General features: G+C 42.4%; 1 protein-coding gene across 34 annotated transcripts in view; it reads right to left on the bottom strand.

The window, feature by feature from the left end:
- Positions 1 to 25,878, bottom strand: part of LOC141155441 (uncharacterized) — a 352,337-nt gene that overhangs the window by 263,862 nt on the left and 62,597 nt on the right. For 31 of the 34 annotated variants that reach the window (XR_012247541.1, XR_012247565.1, XM_073642309.1 and 28 more), the window contains exon 2: positions 6,509 to 6,628. Coding sequence is in view for 32 of the 34 variants with exons in the window: in XM_073642309.1 (XP_073498410.1) it covers positions 6,509 to 6,628 (120 nt within the window). In the remaining 2 variants the exon portion in view is untranslated. The remainder of the gene's footprint in view (positions 1 to 6,508; positions 6,629 to 25,878) is intronic. The other 3 variants (XM_073642317.1, XM_073642365.1, XM_073642413.1) reach the window with 1 other exon arrangement.

Below are 25,878 nucleotides of genomic sequence, written 5' to 3'. Positions count from 1 at the left end.
GTTCATCCTAATTTTTGGAAGCTTTTGCTTGGAAGGCATAAGCAAATACTATGGGAGATCCACTCCCCAATAATGGGACAAATGTTTGTAATATGCTGTACTGCATGGCTCTCGTAAGGGGCATTGCATGTTCCTCATAATTTTTGGAAAGCCTTCCATTCACTGCTTAGGCTAACAGTGTACAGGAGACCCAGTTGGTATAAATGGAAAAAACGGTTTAGTTAAGGCCCTCTGACCTCCATGTCATTTCCAACAGGCATTGGAGTGCCTCAAAATTTTTGGTAGGCATTGCACTCACTGTATGCCCTATAACTGTGTAGCCGAACTGCTCCTTTTGCTACAGAAACATATCCTGCAAGACATATGTGGTTGACTGGCCTGTTATTGATGTGAATGGTCCCTGTTCCTCCTGCTCTTTCTCCTTTGCCACTACCTCATCCATCATTTATCACCTGAAGCTTTGTTTTAACGGGAGTCATAGAACTTGGATAGTAGCAGGAAAACATCCAGCAATCCTCGGAGGAGGTAGGATATGCGCCAAAACGCTGACCACTTAAGGCCTAGCCGCTACTACATACATGCGCTTGCATTCCAAGAAAACAAAGCAGATGCTAACTTGTATCATCATCATCATGGTCCTCACCTTGGCACTCTCAACTCCCCTGATGGAGAAGCCAGGGCCCACCAGAGGAGTCTGGTTCTCTGGTGGTCTTGTCCAATGCTGACCTAAAGCAGGCCGGGCTTAGAAAAGTGTGTGGGGGGAACTTGACAGGAGAAATAGGGGTGGCTGGGGACCGTTTATGGACACCCGGCTGCCCCCAGGCGGCTGTGGACTGAGTATGGACACCTGGCCGCCCCCTGGTGGCTGGGGACCGAGTGTGGACACCCGGCCGCCAGGCGGCTGGGGACTGAGTATGGATTCCAGGCCGCCAATACAGCCATGACATGGTGGCCAGATTCCGCCTCCACATGCCTAAAAGCCCCAATTTCAAGTGCAAGCAAGCAAGCAGTATGGTATTGCAGCCTGGGGGTGGGCGGGTGGCAGGCTGCATACTTGCGCTTGCATTGCAAGGAATGGGAGAGGTACAATTGAACACTGCCCTGGGACAAGGACTTGAACGGGGATAGTTGCAAGTCTGCAACGACAGGTACAGGGTGGGAGGCATCTTCGCATGTACCATGAACAGGGGTTTGGCATGCACACAATACAGCGGAATAGGCTGTCCTTCCCACTAAATGCACTGGGGAGGGCACAGGTAATGTTTTGGTATACGCGCTTAAACTTATGTATAAGGCACACCGGGACAAATAGGCTGGGGACTGAGTATGGATACCTCGCTGCCGAAGCAGCCATGAGGTAGTGGCCAGCTTCGGCCTCCTCCAAACTAAAAGGCCCCATTTCAAGTGCAAGTTAGCAGTATGGCATTGCAGCCTGGGGGTGGGTGGGTGGCAGGCTGCACACTTATGCTTGCATTAAAAGAAAACAAAGCAGATGCTAACTTCTATCATCATCATCATGCTCCTCACCTTGGCACTCTCAACTCCCCTGATGAAGAAGCCAGGGCCCACCAGAGGAGTCTGGTTCTCTGGTGGTCTCGTCCAATGCTGCCCTAAAGCAGGCCGGGCTAAGAAAAGTGTGTGGGGGGAAGTTGACAGGAGAAATAGGGGCGGCTGGGGACCATTTATGGACACCCGGCTGCCCCCAGGCAGCTGGGGACAGTGTGTGGACACCCGGCCGCGGGGCGGCTGGGGACTGAGTATGGACACCCGGCCGTCGGGCGGCTGGGGACTGAGTATGGATTCCAGGCCGCCAAAGCAGCCATGACGTGGTGGCCAGATTCCGCCTCCACATGCCTAAAAGCCCCAATTTCAAGTGCAAGCAAGCAAGCAGTATGGTATTGCAGCCTGTGGGTGGGTGGGTGGCAGGCTGCATGCTTGCACTTGCATTGCAAGGAATGGGGGAGGTACAATTGAACAGTGCCCTGGGACAAGAACTTGCACGGGGATAGTTGCAAGTGTGCATCTTCTGATGCGGCAAGGATGACTTCTGATGGGCACACTTTTAGGCAGTGACCTGGGTGTCAAAGATGCTTCCAGGGGTCTTCCCCATGTGGTTCCCATGTCTTTTCAGCACTGTATGCATGTGTCACACAGCACATGGCCAGATAAGGTTGTAAAATGTTAAAATGACATTGCCCAGTGAATGCATTTGTCACGGTCGAAAGCAATACAAAAGTGCAAAAACGCATAAAAAATGCTACTTGTTAACATAGCCCAAGGTGTGGAGGAGTATTTTTTTGTGGGGGTTATTTCTTTTACCTTATACACAAGTCTTTACCCTGGAAAGGAAGTTCCTTAACATATTTCACAGGAAAGAAGTTTCAGTTTTGTTTTTGAACGTTTTATTGTGAGCCCTTAAAAGTGGCTTAATACCTCTGACCACGTTGTTGACAGCAGTGACCTGGGTGTCAGAAATGCTTCCTCGGGCGATCCCCATGCTGTCCCCATGTCATTTGAGCACTGTCACTATCGTTTTGGGCACTTGTTAGGCTTTTAAAAGACTGCCGGGGGTGCCACGCCAAAAATGCTCGGGTCTCCCACAGACTAACATTGGGCTCATTGCTCGGGTCGAGCACCCGAGTATCACGGCGAGTTTGGCCCGAGCTTCGAGCACCCGAGCATTTTAGTGCTCGATCAACACTAGTTATAGCACTATGTCATTTGTGTAGAGGTGGCAGAATGTGAGGAAAGTGCTGCAATGGCGATAAACCAGGGCCGGCGTCAGCACCCGGCGTACCCGGGCAAGTGCCGGGGCCCTGCAAAATCAGAGGGGCCCAGCCGCCCACTCACTGTCGGGGCCCGGGCCCACACACCCACCCGCCCACTCACTGTCGGGGCCGGGCCCACACACCCACCCGCCCACTCACTGTCGGGGCCCTGGCTGCTTCCTCGGCACCTGTTCAGGGATGCAGGCGCTGCTTGATTGCCGGCACTCCCCCAGACATGGCCGCGCGCTGTCCGGCTGTGTCTGCTAGTAATGACACGGCAGGGTCGACGGCACTGCACCTTTAATTGTGCTTGTGTGTCGCTCCTGCCGCGTCATTACTAGCAGACACAGCCGCACAGCGCGTGGCCATGTCTGGGGGAGTGCCGGCAATCAAACACCGTCGGAGCGGAGGTCCTGCACAGATGGGCGGGAGGGGCCCGGACCTGACCGCAAGTGGGCCCCTCTGATGTTCCAGGGCCATGAAGTCTGTGACACGCCGGGGGCCCTACACTGCCCCATACCCGAGGAGCTGCTGGACAGGACACTGGACCGGGGACAGGTGAGTGAGGCTTCCCCAATCCCCATATTAAAAATATTAGTAATGGGTCTGTGTGAGTGCATGTATGTGAATGTCAGTGTATATGACTGTGTATATATATTTGTCTGTTTTATCTATGTTTATGTCTGTATGTGTACATATGTCTGCGTACCGTGTGTGTGCACGCATATGTCTGCGTACCGTGTGTGCGCGCGCATATGTCTGCGTACCGTGTGTGCGCACGCATATGTCTGCGTACCGTGTGTGCGCGCGCATATGTCTGCGTACCGTGTGTGCGCACGCATATGTCTGCGTACCGTGTGTGCGCGCGCATATGTCTGCGTACCGTGTGTGCGCGCGCATATGTCTGCGTACCGTGTGTGCGCACGCATATGTCTGCGTACCGTGTGTGCATGCATATGTCTGCGTACCGTGTGCGCGCGCGCATATGTCTGCGTACCGTGTGTGCGTGTGCATATGTCTGCGTATGTGAAGGATGAGGGGGCAGGCTGGGCCATGTGTAATAAATAAATATATATATACAGTTATATGAAAAAGTTTGGGCACCCCTATTAATCTTAAGCTTAATGTTTAATAAAAAATTGGTGTTTTTGCAACAGCTATTTCAGTTTGATATATGTAATAACTGTTGGACACAGTAATGTTTCTGCCTTGAAATGAGGTTTATTGTACTAACAGAAAATGTGCAATCTGCATTCAAACAAAATGTGACAGTTGCATAAGTATGGGCACCTCACCAGAAAAGTGACATTAATATTTAGTAGATCCTCCTTTTGCAAAAATAACAGCCTCTAGTTGCTTCCTGTAGCTTTTAATGAGTTCCTGGATCCTGGATGAAGGTATTTTTGACCATTCCTCTTTACAAAACAATTCCAGTTCAGATACGTTTGATGGTCGCCGAGCATGGACAGCCCTCTTCAAATGATCCCACAGATGTTCAATGATATTCAGGTCTGGGGACTGGGATGGTCATTCCAGAACATTGTAATTGTTCCTCTGCATGAATGCCTGAGTAGATTTGGAGCGGTGTTTTGGATCATTGTCTTGCTGAAAGATCCATCCCCCGCGTAACTTCAACTTTATCACTGATTCTTGAACATTATTGTCAAGAATCTGCTGATACTGAGTGGAATCCATGCGTCCCTCAACTTTAACAAGATTCCCGGTGCCGGCATTGGCCACACAGCCCCAAAGCATGATGGAACCTCCACCAAATTTTACTGTGGGTAGCAAGTGTTTTTCTTGGAATGCTGTGTTTTTTTGCCGCCATGCATAACACCTTTTTGTATGATCAAACAACTCAATCTTGGTTTCATCAGTCCACAGGACCTTCTTCCAAAAAGAAATTGGCTTCTCCAAATGTGCTTTTGCACACCTCAGCCGACTCTGTTTGTGGCGTGCTTGCAGAAACGGCTTCTTTCGCATCACTCTCCCATACAGCTCCTCCTTGTGCAAAGTGCGTTGTATAGTTGACCGATGCACAGTGACACCATCTGCAGCAAGTTGATGCTGCAGCTCTCTGGAGGTGGTCTGAGGATTGTCCTTGACTGATCTCACCATTCTTCTTCTCTGCCTTTCTGATGTTTTTCTTGGCCTGCCACTTCTGGCCTTAACAAGAACTGTCCCTGTGTTCTTCCATTTCCTTACTATGTTCCTCACAATGGAAACTGACAGGTTAAATCTCTGAGACAGCTTTTTGTATCCTTCCCCTGAACAACTATGTTGAGTAATCTTTGTTTTCAGATCATTTGACAGTTGTTTTGAGGAGCCCATGATGCCACTCTTCAGAGGAGATTCAAACAGGAGAACAACTTGCAAGTGGCCACTTTAAGTAGCTTTTCTCATGATTGCATACACCTGGCTATGAAGTTCAAAGCTCAATGAGGTTACAAAACCAAAAAAAGTGCTTTAGCAAGTCAGTAAAAAGTAGGTAGGAGTATTTAAAACAAGAAAATGATAAGGGTGCCCATACTTATGCACCTGTCAAATTTTGTTTGAATGCAGATTGCACATTTTCTGTTAGTACAATAAACCTCATTTCAAGGCAGAAACATTACTGTGTCCAACAGTTATTACATATATCAAACTGAAATAGCTGTTGCAAAAACACCAATTTTTATAAAACATTAAGCTTAAGATTAATAGGGGTGCCCAAACTTTTTCATATAACTGTATATATACATATATATTTATTTATTTCTCCGCCGTATCTGTGCATCATGAATCGTGTACGTGTTAAAAGGGCCCACTGAGACTCTTTCGCCCGGGGCCCAGAAAAACCTGGAGCCGGCCCTGCGATAAACCATAGATGTCTGTATGCAGAGGTGACTCATGAATGGAAGGAGTGTTCGTGGTGGTCTAGGCCAAATGGAAAAGGGAAAGTAAATGATTACGATCATCAAGAACATCAGTGATGAGTCACTGATATCTACCATTACCATTCAATGTATGTCTTATTCAAATACAATAGTTTAGGTTAATCATCAGTATACTAGTATTATCACTACTGTATACTGTATACTGGTAATATGTGGTTATAGTTTGGCGGTATTATTTGTCTGATATTACAATGTTAATTGCAATATTGTTCTTCGTAAAGACCTAATAGTAATGATCAATATGGTGGCATTATTGCTTCACTATGTTTGGTATTATGTGGCGGTATTATTTGACCTTATATAGCGCTATCATTGATACTATTGGTTTTGCAGTTAAGCTTGATTTCCTCCAACTTCAGGGATGGTCATATTTGTGATAGAGTAGAGACCCTCATCCAAGGAATTGGGGTGAGGGGGCTTCATGAGCATGTGTGCTGTCAAATGTCAGAGCTGAACTTCAAACCCAGCCCAGTCAAAATGGCATATACTATCCAATTACCAAACATGTTTTACATTCCACAGGTGATCACCGGAATAGCAAATAATTTGGAACAATCTTTCTTAAAAACACTAATTTGCCAATTATCTACTCGTCTAAATGCAGCACAAGACTGCGTTAGCACATTGCGGCGGCATGCCATTTTTTTTACACAATCATGTTAAAAACACATTGCTTTCATGTAATTTTCAAACAGCAAGGGAAAAATGGTACAGTTCTAGTGAGATTGCTGGAAAAAACTGCACCGTGGTCGCAATGTGTGAATGCAGTATTAGTCTTAAGTCGTGATGTATTTAGCATCTTACTGTCACCTGTAGAAACAGGAAACTCAGTTGTAATGTGCTCCACATTTGGATCCGCTGTTGATGAAGCGACTAATGATCCTTCTACATGTGAGTAATCTGTGACTCCAAGGAAAAGAAGACCTGGTGAAAGATAAAACACAACTGGTTAATTTCACAGATATAATACCAAAATAAAAAATCCCACAAGATTAACATAATGATTGAAGAAGTTCTTTATCTCACACAGGCTATGTGCACATGGCAAGTTTTCCAAGGCGAAACTACTTCAGTAAAACACCAGTTGACATGTACCTCAGGCGGCATTTTATCGGGGGTTATGCCGCCACCAGTGTCTTTCTCTCTATCTTGTAAAATACAGGGAGTGGGCAGAGAACTGGCAGAAATCGGCGTCGGGCAGAACAAGCAGGTAGTTAGCAATTATCTGACTAAGTTCTTAGCCCCATAGGGATAAATAATCAAAATCTTGGATAACCCCTTTAACCACTTCGCACCAGAGCCTGTTTTTGCCTTCTTGACCGAGCCATATTTTTTCAATTCTGACCACTGTCATTTTATGAAGTAATTACTCTGGAACGCTTCAACAGATTCCCCTGACTCTGAGACTGTTTTTTCGTGACATATTGTACTTCATGATAGTGGCAAAATTTCTTCGATATCACTTGCTTTTATTTGTGAAAAAATCGGAAATTTGGCGAAAATTTTGAAAATTTTGCAATTTTCAAACTTTGAATTTTCATGCCCTTAAATCAGAGAGATATGTCACACAAAATAGTTAATAAATAATATTTCCCACATGTCTACTTTACATCAGCACAATTTTGGAACCAAAATTTTTTTTTGTTAGGGAGCTATAAGGGTTAAAAGTTGACCAGTGATTTCTCATTTTTCCAACAAAATTTACAAAAACATTTTTTTAGGGACCACATCATATTTGAAGTCACTTTGAGGGGTCTTTATGACAGAAAATACCCAAAAGTGACACCATTCTAAAAACTTCACCCCTCAAAGTGCTCAAAACCACATTCAAGAACTTTATTAACCCTTCAGGTGCTTCACAGGAATTTTTGGAATGTGGAAGAAAAAAATTAACATTTAACTTTTTTCACAAAAATGTTACTTTAGACCCAATTTTTTTTATTTTCACAGGGGTAACAGGAAAAAATGGACCACAAATTTTTTTGTGCAATTTCTCTTGAGCGCGCTGATACCCCATATGTGAGGGAAAACCACTGTTTGGGCGCACTGCAGGGTTTGGAAGGGAAGGAGCGCCATTCACATTTTTCCCACAAAAACATTTTTCATCCCTTAATTTTGCATTATCATAAGAGTAATAGGATAAATTGCACCATGAAATTTGTTGTGCAATTTCTCCTGAACACGCTTATACCTCATATGTGGAGGCTAACCACTGTTTGGGCGCACGGCAGGGTTTGAAAGGGAAGGAGCGCCATTTGACTTTTTGAATGTAAAATTTGTTTGAATAATTAGCGGACACCATGTTGCATTTGGGGAGCCCCTGATGTGCCTAAACAGTGGAACCCCCCCACAAGTGACACCATTTTGGAAACTAGACCCCTTAGGGAACTTATCTAGATGTGTGGTGAGCACCTTGAACCCCAAGGTGCTTCACAGAAGTTTATAATAATGAGCTGTAAAAATAAAATTTTCACATTTTTCCCACAAAAACGTTTTTCATCCCTTAACTTTGCATTATCATAAGGGTAATAGGATAAATTGCACCATGAAATTTGTTGTGCAATTTCTCCTGAACACGCCGATACCCCATATGTGGAGGCAAACCACTGTTTGGGCGCACGGCAGGGTTTGAAAGGGAAGGAGCGCCATTTGACTTTTTGAATGTAAAATTTTTTGAATAATTAGCAGATGCCATGTCGCATTTGGGGAGCCCCTAATGTGCCTAAACAGTGGAAACCCTCCACAAGTGCCACCATTTTGGAAACTAGACCCCTTAGGGAACTTATCTAGATGTGTGGTGAGCACCTTGCACCCCCAGCTGCTTCACAGAAGTTTATAATATTACATAGTAACATAGTTTTTAAGGTTGAAGGAAGACTAAGTCCATCTAGTCCAACCCATAGCCTAACTTGTTGATCCAGAGGAAGGCAAAAAAAAAAACATGTGGCAAACACTAAGCTCCACATTGGGGAAAAAAATTCCTTCCCAACTCCATACGACAATCAGACTAGTTCCCTGGATCAATGCCCTATCAAGGAATCTAGTATTTATAACCTGTAATATTATACTTTTCAAGAAAGGCATCCATGCCCTTCTTAAATTTTAACAGTGAATCACTCATTACAACATCATGCGGCAGAGAGTTCCATAGTCTCACTGCTCTTACAGTAAAGAATCCGCGTCTGTGATTATGTTTAAACCTTCTTTCCTCCAGACGTAGAAGATGCCCCCTTGTCCCAGTCTCAGGCCTCAGAGTAAAAAGATCAGTAGAAAGGTCTTTGTACTGTCCCCTCATATACTTGTACATAGTAATAAGATCACCCCTAAGCCTTCTTTTTTCCACAGTAAATAACCCCAAGTGTAATAACCTGTCTTGGTATTGTAGACCCCCCAGTCCTCTAATAACCTTGGTCGCTCTTCTCTGCACCCGCTCTAGTTCAGCTATGTCTTTCTTATACACCGGAGACCAGAACTGTACACAGTATTCTAAGTGTGGTCGCACTAATGACTTGTATAGAGGTAAAATTATGTTCTCCTCATGAGCATCTATGCCTCTTTTAATGCATCCCATTATTTTATTTGCCTTTGCAGCAGCAGCCTGACACTGGCCACTAAACGTGAGCTTGTCGTCCACCAATACACCCAGGTCTTTTTCAGTTACAGTTTTGCCCAGTGTTTTACAATTAAGCATATAATTATACATTTTATTTCCTCTGCCCAAGTGCATTACCTTACATTTATCCCCATTAAAGCTCATTTGCCATTTATCAGCCCAAGCTTCTAGTTTACATAGATCCTCCTGTAATATAAAATTGTCCCCTCTGTATTGATTACCCTGCAGAGTTTAGTGTCATCTGCAAATATTGAAATATTACTCTGTATGCCCCCTACAAGGTCATTAATAAATATGTTAAAAAGAAGGGGGCCCAATACTGACCCCTGTGGTACCCCACTGTTAACTGAGACCCAGTCTGAGTGTTTTCCATTAATAACCACCCTTTGTTTCCTATCACTGAGCCAATTCTTAACCCACATACATATATTTTCCCCTATCCCCATTGTTCTCATTTTATGTATCAACCTTTTGTGTGGAACCGTATGAAAAGCTTTTGAAAAGTCCATATACACAACATCCACTGCATTTCCTTGGTCCAGTCCAGAACTTGCCTCCTCATAAAAACTGATCAGATTAGTTTGACAGGAACGGTCCCTCGTAAACCCATGTTGATATTGGGTCATGAGGTTATTCTTCTTCAGATACTCTAGTATAGCATCTCTTAGGAAACCCTCCAGGATTTTACCCACAGTAGAGGTTAAGCTTACCGGCCTATAATTTCGAAGTTCAGTTTTTGTCCCCTTTTTGAATATTGGTACCACATTTGCTATACGCCAGTCCTGTGGTACAGACCCTGTTATTATGGAGTCTTTAAAGATTAAAAATAATGGTCTATCTATGACGTTACTTAATTCCTGCAGTACTCGCGGGTGTATCCCATCCGGGCCCGGGGATTGGTCAACTTTGTGATTTTTAGACGCCGCCGTACTTCCTGCTGGGTTAAGCAAGTGACATTTACTGGAGAATTTTTGCTATCACTAATCATGTTTTCTGTCATGCAATTTTCTTGTGCAAATACTGTTGAAAAAAAATCATTTAGCATATTGGCTTTTTCCTCATCCTCATCCACCATTTCAGCCAGACTATTTTTAAGGGGGCCAACACTATCATTTTTTAGTTTTTTACTATTTATGTAGTTAAAGAATATTTTGGGGTTATTTTTACTTTCTCTGGCAATGATTCTCTCTGCCTCAATCTTTGCTGCCTTGATTTGGTTTTTACATAATTTATTTAATTTTCTATATTTATTTAATGCCTCATCACTACCTACTTGCTTTAGTTCTCTAAATGCTTTCTTTTTGTCACTTATTGCGCCCCTTACAGCTCTATTTAGCCATAGTGGTTTCCTCCTATTTCTAGCATGTTTATTCCCATAGGGTATATATTGTACACAGGTCCTATTCAGGATGTTGATAAATGTCTCCCATTTGCTTTGTGTAGTTTTATGTCTCAGGATATCGTCCCAGTTTATTGCACTAAGATCATCTCTTAACCGTTGGAAATTTGCCTTCCTGAAGTTTAGTGTCCGTGTAACCCCTCTACTACACATCTTATTAAAGGTTACATGAAAACGTATTATTTTGTGATCACTATTACCCAAGTGACCCCCAACTCGTATATTTGATATGCGGTCTGGCCTATTGGTTAATATTAGGTCTAGCAGTGCCCCCCTTCTTGTTGGGTCCTGAACCAGTTGTGAAAGGTAATTGTCTCTCATAGTAGTCAAAAACCTATTTCCTTTGCTTGAACTACATGTTTCTGTCCCCCAATGTATTTCAGGGTAGTTGAAGTCTCCCATAATAATGACTTCTCCTTGAGTCACTGCTTCATCTATTTGCTTTACGAGGATATTCTCCGCTACTTCCATTATTTTTGGAGACTTATAACAAACTCCTATCAGTATTTTATTATTTTTTCCCCCTCCCCTTATCTCCACCCACAGGGACTCTACATTTTCATGAGATTCACATATATCCTCCCGCAAGACAGGTTTTAAGGATGATTTTACATATAAACACACCCCCCCCCCCTCGCTTGTTTGTACGGTCATTTCTGAACAGACAATAGCCCTGTAAATTAACTGCCCAGTCATGGCTCTCGTCCAGCCACGTCTCAGATATCCCTACCATGTCATAATTATTTTCCAACAAAATTAATTCTAATTCCTCCATTTTGTTGGTGAGGCTTCTGGCATTAGTGTACATGCATTTTATGTATCTCTCTGTACCTCTATTCCTTCTTACTTTATTGACTGTTCTAACTACACCCCCAATTTCTTTATTTGTGTCCAGGTCACTATCTGCACTATCTTCCCCACCTATAAAATGAATACCCTCCCTCCCAATCCCTAGTTTAAACACTCCTCCAACCTTCTAGCCATTTTCTCCCCCAGCACAGCTGCGCCCTCCCCATTAAGGTGCAGCCGGTCCCTAGCGTAGAGTCCGTAGCCAACTGAGAAGTCGGCCCAGTTCTCCAGGAACCCAAATCCCTCCTTCCTACACCAGTTCTTGAGCCACTTATTTATCTCCCTAATCTCCCGTTGCCTCTCTGGCGTGGCACGTGGTACCGGTAGTATTTCAGAGAATACCACCTTGGAGGTCCTTGCTTTCAGCTTGCAGCCAATTCCCTGAAATCATCTGTAAGGACCTTCCACCTACCTCTAACTTATTGAGCCATAAAAATAAAATTTTCACATTTTTCCCACAAAAAATGTTTTTCATTCCCTAACTTTGCATAAGGGTAACAGGATAAATTGCACCATGAAATTTGTTGTGCAATTTCTCCTGAGTACGCCGATACCCCATATGTGGGGGAAAACCACTGCTTTGGTGTACGGCAGGGTTCGGAAGAGAAAGGAGCGCTATGTTGGCTGGGATAGGTTGTAGACACCATGTCACATTTGAAGAGTCGCTGACATGCCGAAACAGCAGAAACCCCCACAAGTGACCCCATTTTGTAAACTACACCTCACAAGGAATTCATCTAGGGAAGTAGTGAGTATTTTTTAATTTTTTAATTTATACCATTGGGCAGTGAAAAAAGCATAATTATATTTTTACCACAAAAAAATGTTTTACCCTCAGATTTTACATTTTCACACAGGGCAATGGGTAAAAATGGTGCCGAAATGTGTCACACAATTTCTTCTAAAAGTGGCAATACCCCATATGTGGATGTATCGTACCGCTCAGCCATACGGCGAGATCTGGTGGGGACGGAGCGCTATTTGACAATTGGAGAACAAATTATTGTAGAATAGGCATTTGGATTTGGGAGCACAAAATTTTCTGAATTTCTTTTGGGGGGCAAGGGCCATTTCGCTTTTCCAGAGCCTTTCTGCTACCAGTAACTTGGAAGTCCCTTATATTTTTAACTGATGACGGACCTGAGTGGGGACTAGCTTTTTTAGAGGACTGAGTTGAAGCTTTTATTGGGAACATTTTACGTAACATTTATCCGGCGCTCCAGGCTGAGCACTTACATCGGGGGTTTCCATCTAAATTTCCAAGTGATGTAATTCAGATGAAACCCCTGCGGGATCCATTCACTGTAATGAGGCAGCAGAGTTACTCTGGACTCCGTCTGGCCTCTGTTTAGCGGTGTCCTTTTTTTCTGAAGTGCACAAAACTGTGACCAACCGCACTTTTATGCACGCATAAAACAAATGACACCGTGGGATCACAGGCCAGACGGCATCCACAGTAGCCTATATCTGCCTCATTACAGGGAATCTTCCGTCATGGGTTCCGTCTGAATCACGTATTTCAGATATTTACACGGAAACTCTGGTGTAAGCGCTTAGCACAGAGCGCAGGATAAATGTGGGCAGAGCCTTACTGCGATCTTTGGGAGACATAATAAACAAATCAATAGCAGGTGAAGAATTGATTTTATTTATTTTTTACGCCGTTCCTCGTGCAGTTTAAGTGATAAGATTACTTTATTCTTCGGGTCGGTGCGATTACAGAGATACCAGATTTACATCGGGTTTTTATGACTGACAGCTGTCACACACTAAGAGACGCTTTTTTTTGCAAAATCTAGTTTTTGCATCGCCATATTTTGAGATCTATAATTTTTTCATATTTCGGCCGACAGAGTCATGTGATGGCTTGTTTTTTGCGGGACGAGTTGACATTTTTATTGGTACCATTTTTGGGTACGTGACATTTTTTGATCGCTTTCTATTCCGTTTTTTGGGAGGTAAAATTAACAAAAACCAACAATTCAGGAATTGTTTGAGGTTTTTTTTTATGCCGTTCTGCGTGTGGTAAAAGTGATCAGGCAGCGTTATTCTTCGGGTCAGTACGTTTACAGCGATACTACACTTACTGTATATTTTTTTATGTTTTGGCGCTTTTACACAATAAAACAATTTTATAGAAAAAATATTTTTTTGCATTGCTTTATTCTGAGCGCTATAACTTTTTTATTTTTTGGCTGATGGAGCTGTATGGTGCCTTTTTTTTTTGCGGAACAAGATGACATTTTCAGCGGTACCATTCTTATTTCCATTTTGCTTTTTGATCGCATTTTTTTCCACTTTTTGTTTGGCGATATGATGAAAAAGCATATTTTTTTTGTCCGTTTTTTATTTATTTTTATTACAGTGTGCACAGAAGGAGTTAATTAGTGTGACAGTTTTATAGATCGGGTTGCTTCGGACGCGGCGATACCAAATATGTGTACTTTTTTTGGTTTTGCATAAATATACGGATTTATTGGTTTAATATTTTATTTAATTATTTTTATTTATTTTGTGATTTTTTTTTTAACAGTTTAAAAACATTTTTTTTTACTTTTTTTTACATTTTTACTTAGTCCCTGTATGGGACATTAATTTTTATTTTTCTGATCACTGATCTCATGTAATGTAATAGACGTGTATTACATTACATGAGATCTTTGCTGACTTTCACAGTCAGTGTGTCCTGCCAGGCTTCAGCTGCAGGCTGAGCCAGGCAGGACACCATATATGGCAGATCTGGAGGCGGTCATGTGATCTCCAGCTGCCATAGCAACGCCAGGTCCTGGAAGGTATAAGGGGGCCGTCGGAGAGGTAAGTGGACGACCCCCTCTCCTCCTGCTGTCTTCTATATGCCGCGATCACTATAGATCGCGGCATATAGAAGACAGCAAAGGGTTAACATCACTGGGACCTGATCCAATCAGGTCCCGATGATGTTCCCTGTCAGAGCTAACGCTCTGCACCGGAATCGCAGCACTTGCAGGACCCTGGGGGTCCTGAGCGCTGCGAGACCACCCACCATTTTTAAACGTCGGCGCTGCACACTGCCCAGCAAGCGCCGACGTTTATCTACAGTGGGCCGTTGCGAAGCGGTTAATAAATAATAAAAGGTAAAATACAGTTTTTACTATTAATAATTGCAATGGATCTGTAAAGAATGTATGCCATACAAATAGTAACCATATGTGATTGTTTTTTGCGCCCCCACTGATTTATAATGTGCGAATCTGATCAGAAATATGGATCAAAATATTACATGCTGCAATTTTTTACATGCAGATCATTAGTCCGTGTGTAGAAACATTCACGTAAACTACCATATTGACTTGCATTGGTCAGTGTGCTGTCCATACATAATTCATTTTGCATACGGACAAAACACAGACCGATTATACGCTTGACTGAATGAGCCCTTTAGGTTAGGTTCACACGATGAGCTTTTCGTGCGTTTTTGATCTTGCAGAATTTCTGCATCTATTATTTAAATTAGGTTACTTGCGTTTTTTACACATCACTAATTTAATTAAATACTCCTTATGCAAACTACCATCTCAGTGACCAAGACAAGATGGTAAAAGCACAAAAATAAATGTTTGACACTGTTTTGCTTATTTTCACTAAAAATGCAGCAAAACCTGTTCACACTTCATGTTTTTTTCAGCGTTTTTTTCACCACCCATTACTTCCTATGGGTGAAAAAATGCTGAAAGAAGTGACATGCTCTATTTTCAAAAAACCCAACTAAGGCACAAAATATGCAACAAAAAAAATACAAGATGTGGGAACAGAGAATTTTGGTTTCTCATAGACTTTGCTGGTAGTGCAAAATGCAGCTGAAAATTTGCATAAAAACCTGCAGCAGAAAAACCCAACATGTGTGAACATAGCCTTACAGTTGAGAAGTGAGATGTCTTTTTCAGGCATAATAAAAACAGGTCCTTTTTTATATTTCTTTCACTATATTCCTCTCTGTACATGCCCCATATTAATATATACTGTCTAAATATGTACGAGAGACTCCTTATGCCTATTGTATAAATATAATTTTTTTCTAAAAAACATACGAAATCCATTTTTAGAAAGCACAGTAAGGAAAGTAAAAGTAAGTCTATGACACATATTATCTCTGCCATGTCAGTGTGAAAACGCCCTATGCCTCGTCAGTACTGATAAAAACTGCATGCCAAGTTATCCGAATAAAAAATATATACTATTACAGTACTGTACAAACTTTTAGAAAAGTGTGGAAAAAATGCTGTAAAACAAGAATTCTTTTAAAAATAGAAATGATAATAGTTTAGTTTTATCAGTTAACAAAATACAAAGTCAATGAACAAAAGAGAAATATAAATCAAATGAAAACAGGTACAACATCTGCAAGGAGTTTGTATGTTCTCCCCGTGTTTGTGTGGGTTTCCTCAGGGTTCTCCGGTTTCCTCCCACACGTCAAAGACATGCTGATAGGGAATGTAGATTGTGAGCCCCAATAGGGACAGTGCCCATAATGTCTGTAAAGTGCTGTGGAATTAATGGCGCTGCATAAGTGAGTAAAATTATTAAATAAATATTTTGTGTGACCACTTTTTGCCTTCAAAACAGTATCTTTTCTTCTGGTTACACTTATTCACAGGTTTTGAAAAAAAACTTGGCACAGAGGTTGTTCACAATATCTTGGAGGACTAACCACAGATATGATCTTCTGTGGATGTAGGCTTGCACAAATCCTTCTGTCTCTTTATGTAATCTCGACACACACTCGATGATATTGAAAACAGGGCTTTGTGCGGACCATGTTACAAAGACTGCTTGTTCTTTATGCTGACGATAGTACATAATGACCTTGGCTTTATGTCTGGGGACGTTGTCCTACTGCGTAATAAATTTAGATACAAACAGATGCCTCCCTGATGGTATTGCATGCACTTTGAAGCCTGACCAAATTTCCAACTCTGCTTGTTAGAATGCAGCCTCAAAATTGCAAGAAATCTCAATCATGCTTAACTATTGCCAGCAGACACTCAATATTGTACCACTCTCCAGCCCTTTGGCAAACAAACTGCCTTCTGTTACAGCCAAATATTTCAAATTTTGACTCATCAATCCAGACAATCTGCTGCCAATTTTCTGCACCCCAGTTCCTATGTTTTCATGCATAGGTGGATAACTTGTCCTTGTTTCCATTTTGAAGGTGTGACTTTTTGGCCACAATTCTTCCATAAACACAATTGCTGGATGCGGGTAGCTGGTTTCTGCCAGTTCTAATCTGATGGCACTGCTGGACATCTTCCGATTTCAAATTGAAGAATGGATGATGTGCCTTTAATCTTCTACATTAAGTTTCCTTTTCTGACCACTGCATCTACAGTCCTTAAAGGGTATCTGTTAGTAGGAGCAAACTCCCCCCCTCCCCACAAGCTGTCTATATGGGTACGTAGGTCATAGTAAGCTGGATAAAATTATATCTTGATTTCTGCAATCCAATGTCTTATTCCAGAGAAATCCATGTTTTTTCTCATATGTAAATGAGCTGTTCAGGACTATGGGCCGGACACTGATCTGCATGAGAATCTGCCTCCAGAGCTTGTATTAAATGAAAGGGGGCGATATCAGTGTGAGAAATGTAACTATCACAGAACAGTAGAACTGAACTTTGTCTCCTTACAAACACATTTTCTGCAGCTCTCACTGCTCTGCTGTATTGCAACACTACTGTATTGCAACACTACTGCCCTGAGATGGAAGCTGAAGCCAAGAGGAACCTGCCACGGCCTCACTATCAGTATTTGGTCAATATTCGGTCAGTATTTTTTCTCAGGAGTGGGAACCAAAACCAGGTGTGGGTGATAAATGCAGAATTGGTGACTTGTTTCTATTATACCTTTTCACTGATTGTTCCTCACCTGGTTTTGGCTCCCACTCCTGAGAAAAAATACTGACGGACTACTGATAGTGGGGCCGTGGCCTTATAATCACACATAGCTCTGCAGTGAAATCAGGAGACCAGAGAGAAGAGAGTGGCCATTACACATCACACTGGTAACCATTACACATCACACTGGAAACACTTTCTATTTATTTACAATAAGCTCTGGATGCCGATTGTCATGCAGATTAGTGTCCGGCCCAGAGATCTTAACAGCTCATTTATCGATAGGAAAAACGTGGATCTCACTGGAATAAAATATCGGATCACAGAAATCAAGGTATCATTTTCTTCAGCTTCCTATGACTTGCGTGCCCTTATGCACTGCTTAGGAGGGTTGATCTCACTGTCAGATTCCTTTAACCCCTTCATGCTGTGGCCATTTTCAGTGATTTATTTTTCCTCCTTTTCTTCCAAGAGCCACTTTTTTTTTATTTTTACGTCAATATAGCTGTATGAGGGCTTGTTTTTTGTGAGACAAGTTGGAAACCGGGAAAAAAAATCAATTGCATTGAAATTGCAAACAAAGTACAATTTCACAATTGTTTTTTGGGATTTTTATTCACGATGTCAACTATATGGTAAAACTGAAATGCCAATATGCTTCTCCAGGCCAGTACGAGTACCCAGATACCAAACATGCATAGTTTTTTTTGTATTTAAGTGTTAAAAAAAAATGGAACATGTGATAATATGCTCCTACACATTGCATGTATACCAACTTTTACTCCAGATCATTTCTTTCGCAAATGCCAGATGGGCGGGGCCGGCCTTGGGCAGCATCAATTGTGACTCTGTTAATGGTATCAGCGTCCTCAGCACTGTTAACAGCTGTGATGCAGCACGGAGCCTTCTCTTCCTGCTCCGTCACTTAATCCGGCAGGCTACAGGATACTTTCGGCCTGATGGAGGCCGACGCTATGCAGGTGACAGTCGGTGGGGCAATGACATCACTGCATCGCACCACTGGCATCTACTGCAAGATACAATAGAACAGGAAGCAGCTGCGGTGGACTGGATTAGGTAAGTATAAAGGGCTTTTTTTGTTTGTTTTGGCGCCCATAATACTGTGGGGGGTCATCAAGAAGTATTGGGGCTGTGAGGGGGACCATAATACAGTATTGGGGCTGCAAGAGGGACCATCATACAGTGTTAAGACTGTGAGGAGGAGCCTCGTTGTATATGGGGCTGTAGGGGACCATTATATTATATAGGGCGTTGGGAGACCATCATACTGTATTGGGGCTGTGGGGTGTATACTTTCTGGGGGTTGTAAAGGGGTTTAAAATACTTTATTGGAGCTGTGAGAGGGACCATAATACTTTATTGGGGCTGTGAGAGGGACCTTCATACTATATAGGACTGTGGGGGACCATCATACTATGTGGGGCAGTGTAGAAAAAATATTTCAGCTCACCTGGGTCCACTTTCTCATGAGGCACGGTGCTCGGATTGTAGAGACCCCGTCTGGGAGACATTAGGCAGTGATGAAAGGGTAGTTATCCGGCAACTCGTGAAATTGACTTAAAAAATAGTCTTTATTTTGAAAAAAATTAAAAACATAAGACCATAGTGCAAATAAAAGCGTACAGAGGCTTATGCGTTTCGGATACGTACTGTATATCCTTACTCATAGCATAATACAATGTTGAAATGGAAAAACTTTTAAGGCATATGGAAAAAGTAGCCGCCCACCGACATCACCTGTTCAGAAGCTCAATTATACATGAGTCCAGAGTCTCAGAAAACTCAGTTTTAACCCTAAATGAACTGACTGTTTCTATTTAAAAAAAAAAATGGAAGGTTGACAAAATAATTACAAACTCCATAAATATAACTCGCTAAATATAACTCACATAATATCAACCTAGAAACAGACAAATGGGGCTGTGGGGGACCATCATATTATATAGGGCATTGGGAGACCATCATACTGTATTGGGGCTGTGGGGTTTATATTGTGTGGGGTTTGTAAAGGGGTTTATAATACTTTATTGGAGCTGTGAGAGGGACCATAATACTTTATTGGAGCTGTGAGAGGGACCTTCATACTAAATAGGACTGTGGTGGACCATCATACTATATGGGGCTGTGGTAGACCATTATACTGTATTGGGGTTGTGAAGGGGACCATCATACTTTATTGGGGTTGTGAGGGGGCTCCTCATAGTATATGTGGGCTGTAAAGGGGACCCTAATACTATATGGGGGCTGAGAGGGATCATCATACTGTATTGGGGCTCTGAGAGGAACCCTGATACTATATGGGGGCTATGGGGGACCATCAAACTGTATTGTGTCTGTGAGGCGGACCCTCATAATATATGGAGCTGTGGGGGGACTATCCTATTGTGTGAGGGGCAGTGTTGACTATAAATGCGTGGGGGGACCATCATACTGTATTGGGGCTATGGGAGACCATCATACTTTGTGGACAGCTGTGGGGGGACAAAAAACTGTACTGGGGCTGTGGGGTGTCCATTATATTGTGTGGGGGGCTGTGTGGAATCATCAAACTGTGTAGAGGGCTGTATATTCAATCATGCTGTGGAGGGACCATCATATTGTTGAACATCATACTGTGTGGGGGTCAGTGGTGACAATCATTATATGTGCGGGTGCTGTGGTGACTATCTTATGGTGTAGAGTTCGTGTGGCCATCATGCTGTGTAGGTGGAAAAATGTGGGAACATCATTCTGTATGGGGGAATATTTGGGGGGGCATCATACTCTATGGGGGCCATGTAAGGGGTATCTATCCACGGCTTGAGAGACTGCCTTCAACGGCCAGGAAGAGAGGAGTTGGGAGACGGCTGCGCCAGGAAAGTGACGCCAGTGAAAGAAGAGGAGCTGCATACGTGAACAGGTCCATCACTTCTACTGTTCACTCACGGTACCAGGGCCAGTTGGGTTTAGGTACTCAGGTTGGGAGGGGAACAGTTTGGGCGGAAGAAGCTGAACGCAATTTAATTGACTTTGTCTGGAAAAGACTTTCGGCCTAGCTGGAATAATCGGTGACCCCCGCTAGGGCCATATACAGAGTTAAAGAACTGACGTGGTGACTCCCATGATTGGGTGCACCACACTACCTTGAGAGACTTCGCATTTTATTAATATTTCAAATGACAGTTCATTTCCCCTGTTGCCATTCCCTTGTTTAGAATTCCTGTTATATCTATATATAAACTGTTTATATTCATCTCTGACTGTCCTCGCCTTGTATCTCTGTGTGTTGCATTCTGGCATCTGCATTACACAAGTTAAGTCTTTTTTTAATTCTACTGTTATGAACCTGAACAATTAACATGCTGAGGCATTTAGGATCTGAGCTGTAGGTCTTGGGTTTTTGCAATTTCACCAAGCATTGGACAGCCTGACCTTTTGGTGAATTTGCTTGGATCGCCACTCCTGTGAATATTATCAACTGGTTTGAATATCTTCCACTTGTGAATAGTCTTTCTAGTTTTAGAATGATGGACTTCAAATTGGTTAGAAATGGCTTTATAATCTTCCTAGATTTATGGGCAGCAACAATTATGTTTCTAAGATAAATGCTGATGTGTTTCCTACTTGGTATTGTCTGACCACATTTCAGAAGGCTCCAGAACAGCAAATTGCCTAAAATTCTGCTTTAAGGGCGCAGTCAGATGAACGAATAAATCAGATTGAGATCAGACCGCAATGCTCGGACTGGCCAGCAGTTCTCCCAACCCGAGCATGACAGCTTCATATATTTCTATGCAGCTGCCATGCTTGGGTTGGGAGGTTTGCGGCCAGTCTGAGCATTGAGGTCAGATCTCGTTCCAATTTATACAGCCATTTGACTGCATCCTTAGGCCACAACCTCACTATTAGTTTTCGGTCAGTATTTTTTCTCAGGAGTGGGAGCCAAAACCAGTTGAGGAACAGTCAGAGAAAAGGTATAATAGAAACAAGTCACCAATTCTGCATTTATCACCCACTCCTGGTTTTGGCTCTCACTCCTGAGAAAAAATACTGACCAAATACTGAAAGTGGGGCAGTGGCCTTATAGCGATGGTCTCACTTGCTGGTGAACAATTAAACAAGCGCATTAGACTCCCAGTATCTGGCTTCTATTTACCCTCTCTGTTCCTATGGAAGAAAAAAGAATGTTCTTAATTTTTCACATACAGCTCCTTTATTTTGGCCTAATTTATGTTAAATAAATAATGACAAGGTGTAATTTGTCATATAAGTCATCTGAGGCTGTATTTACCCTATTTAAGACAGTCCAACAAGAAACAAATTTTTTTATTATGTCCTGATATGCAATACCATACAATTCAAAGAGGATGTACTTAATATTTCTCATGACTGTACAAATGTATGCTTAAAGCACCACTTCAGCATTTTGGAGTGGTGCAAATAATCTAAGATCCCTTTCCCCAGTCTTATACTTACCTACTGCTGTCTTCACCTTTTATCGGTGTCGGTCACATTTGCTCAGTGTTAGTATATGAGAAGGAGGATCTCATAAACTTGCATTGAAAAGTGACCTGCAGCTCCCCCAGCAAACACTGGAGCGATCTGGCAGGTCACAACCTGCTGAAGACCGATCAGAGCGGCGCCGACAGAAGGTGAAGATGGCGGCGGGTAAGTATAAGACTAGGGCCGGGAACCTTAGATTAGGAGCATGACTCCAGCGCTGCAATAAAAAAAATGCTGTAGTGTTGCTTTAACGAACATATCTGAAGTCAAATAATTTTATCCTAGTGATACACTATCAGTCTAATCATTTACTGGTTGCAAGAACTTATAGAATTGCACTATTTATGAAACACAGAGCGACAGATATAAGTTGTAGCTTTGATGCAATAGTTGAGCAACTATTGCACTTAAAAAAGTATATATTAAAAGAACTGTTTTGTAATTAGCATGTAGTTACAATGCATCCAACTTCTTAGTTTTTATTAGGTAAAGGTTATTCTACCTGAGTTGCGAGCAGTTATATTATCTAGAGTTAAAGTTGGTGGATAGGCTTGGCCTTAGATTTTATGTATGTCTCTTCAAATTAAAAGAAACAGTATCTTTTTTATGACCATCCTAGGCGAGGTTTTTATAGGTGTGGGCCATTTCTAACTTGATTTTATGCCTCAGTATTTCGTGCCTCAATTGATGACAACTTACATCAAAACAGCATCAATGGCCATCAATATTTTTCACAAGCTTCTACTACAAAACTGTGTAAGCTGAATTGAAACATCCAACATGTAGTGCTCCGTGAGCCTCCTCTTTATCCCCTTCCCAACATGTGATTAAGTGGTACGACATGTCTTGTGAGTACTTGCCGCAAATGGATGTACCAGTACATCATGGCGATTATGCGGGCACTGTGCCCGCAAGATCGCCGCAGGGAGTTGGCTTAAGTTAAAGCTGAGCTCTGGCTGTTTTATCCTCTAAATGCAGCATTCAACAGCAATCGCAGAATCCCTGCGACATGATTGCGGGATGCCTATTGTAGCCATGGCAGCCGGAGGTCAAATAATGACCTACGGGTCTCCCAGCTATGGTGGCCTGTTAGGTCATATTAGCGGTTAGCTTTCTTAGCTCTGCTACATGGTACATCTAAGAGCTCAGATTGTGTCAGGGTCTCTTTGCCTACATTATGCTGATCTCAGAACAGTCAGTAAAAACCTGGTGACAGATTCCCTTTAACCCCTACAGTAAGCATCATAAAAAATAAATAAAAAATATAGCAAAAACTATGTTTTTCATCATACAGCCGACAAAACAGTGGAATAAAATGTGATCAAAAAGTTGTATGTAAATAGAAATGGTATCTCTGAAAACGCCACCTTGTCCTGCAAAAAAAAAAATCCTGAATTGCTGTTTTTTGTTCATTCTTTAGGTGGAAACACCAATGTAAGTGCTCAGCGTAGAGCACATGATAAGCGTGATTCAAAATGTTCCCAATGTAAAATGTTCCCAATAATAGCTTCAACTCAATTCAGATAAAACCCCCGATGGAAAATTCACTATAATGAGGCCTATGGAGTCACTCTGGCCTGTGATCCGGCAGTGTCAATCTTTTTAAGCATGCACAAAAGCGTGGTCAACCACAGTTTTGTGCACCTTTGAAAAGACAGATACCACTGAAAAGAGACCAGATGAAGTCCAGATTAATGCTGCTGACTCATTATAGTGAATGGAGTTTTCATCTGAATCACAAATTTCAGAGACTTAGATGGAAACCCTGATGTAAGTGCTTATCAAAGAGCACAGGATAAATGTGAACTGATCCAAAATGTTCTGTACCCCAAAATGCTACTAATAAAAGCATCAACTTAACTCCCAAAAAAGAAGTCCACATTCAGGTCCGTTATCTGTTAACGTAAATATAGGGGGCTTCCACATCACTGGTAGCACAAAGGCTGTGGAAAAAATCAATGGCTCACCCCTACCCCCACCCTCCCCCAAAAGAAATTCAGCAAAATCTGAGCTCCTATCTCAAAATGCCCCCTCTCTTCTGAGCCCCAGTGTGCCTAAGCCGCAGCTAGCTTTCAAATGTTTGGCATTGCTGTGGTGAGGAGAGCCAACATAATTTATGTGGTAGTTGTCACCAGAAGCACAAGCTGGGCACAATATGTGGGCCACTACAATCTATTGGGCACTACAATTTTCTTTCTGCAACATTTACTGCGTTTGACTCCATGGGTACTTTCCAGAAACAAAATCGTAACTACACCTGTAGATGAATTCCCAGAGGGATTTTTTTTAAAAATTGAGTCACATTAGAGTGTTTCTGCTGTTCTGGCCCTTAGGGGCTCTGCAAATGGAGTCCGCAAACTATTCTAGGAAAATCTGTGCCCAGCTGTGTGGCCAGATAGTATTGTACAGCCACATATGGGGTATTCAGGAGAAATTGTGTTACAAATTATGTGGCCATTTTTATTTCCCCTTGTGAAAATTGGAAATCTTGGGCTAAATCAACATTTTTGTAGTAAAAATGTAATTATTTTTTTCTTCACCACCCACTAGTATGAAGTTTTGTGACACACCTGTGGTGTGAATATGGTAATGTGATATGGCACCCGTAAACCATTCCAGCACTCCAATACACCGCGTGCAGAATTATTAGGCAAATGCGTTTTTTGATCACTTTGATGCTTTTTATACATGTTGTCCTACTCCAAGCTGCATAGGCTTGAGAGCCAACTACCAATTAAGTAAATCTGGTGATGTGCATCTCTGTAATGAGGAGGGGTGATGATTACTGACATCAACACAATATATAAGGTGTGCTTAATTATTAGGCAACTTCCTTTCTTTTGGCAAAATGGGTCAGAAGTAGAGATGAGCGTTGTTCTACTCGAACTGTTCGCCAATCTCAAATTCGAGCTGTTTTGGGCGGTGTTCGAGCCGGTCGGCGAACACGAACAATTTGAGAAAAATTCGGCTGTTCGAGGTTATGTTCGATAACTGTTCGTGCACCAAAATCATAACTGGATTTTTTCTCAGTAATGATGAAAATTAATGTTAATACGCAGTTTGAGTGTACAGCGGGGCGGGGGGAGGGGCAGGGGATGGATCTCTGCAGGAACAATGAAGATCTCCATTTTTTTTTCTCTTTCCCGCATTTGCAGTGGGGAGGTGCAATCTGTCAGCCTATCAGCAGCGCACACACGGAGCGAAGTGCTTTTTTTCACACAAGCAAGGGCATGTGTGATTGGCAGTGTATGTCACATGTCCTTGCCCTATAAGACCAAGCCATTTTCCCCGTCGCCACCATTTTCTCACTGCTGCAGCTGCGTGTTAGACGGCACCGCTGTTGCTGTGTGCGCTATACCTTGTTAATTTCAAGCCAATTTTCGCACAAATATACAGATAGCTTGGGAGTAGGGAATAGTTGTGATTGCAGTCCTTTTAAGGACTAGGTTACAGCATTTCCTACGACTTTTATCAGGCAGGTCTGTGCTCTTAAATAGATAGATTGTGGGAGTAAAGACTAATTGTAATTGGAGTCCTTTTCAGGACTAGGTTACATCAGTTCCTATCAGTTTTTGCCAGGCAGGTCTGTGCCAGTGCTGTGCAAGTTTTTTTCACAGCATTTGGCTGAATCTAGCAAAGCTAATCCTTTTTGGCCTATTGCAGAGTGTGTTAGTCAGTGGAGTAGCCTATCTGTGTTGCAAGATATACCACCTGTGTATAGAATACCAATTTTTTTACTGCACCTAGTGAAGTAAAATCTTTTGGGCATAGCATCATTCTATTAGTCCATCTATACTGACCTCCATCAGGTTGCAAACTGAATATAATTTTTTTCTGCATCTAGCTCTGAAAAAATATTTGGGCTTCTAGCAGTGTGTGGGACTTGGTCTATTAGTCCATCTATACTGACCTCCATCAGGTTGCAAATTAAAAATAAT

The sequence above is a fragment of the Phyllobates terribilis genome, unplaced genomic scaffold (genome assembly GCF_046119375.1).
Source record: "Phyllobates terribilis strain yellow unplaced genomic scaffold, ASM4611937v1 Scaffold_1__5_contigs__length_1240528914, whole genome shotgun sequence".
Taxonomy (NCBI): domain Eukaryota; kingdom Metazoa; phylum Chordata; class Amphibia; order Anura; family Dendrobatidae; genus Phyllobates; species Phyllobates terribilis.
The sequence above is the reverse complement of the archived record's forward strand: the minus strand, read 5'-3'. Positions and strand labels throughout refer to the sequence as shown.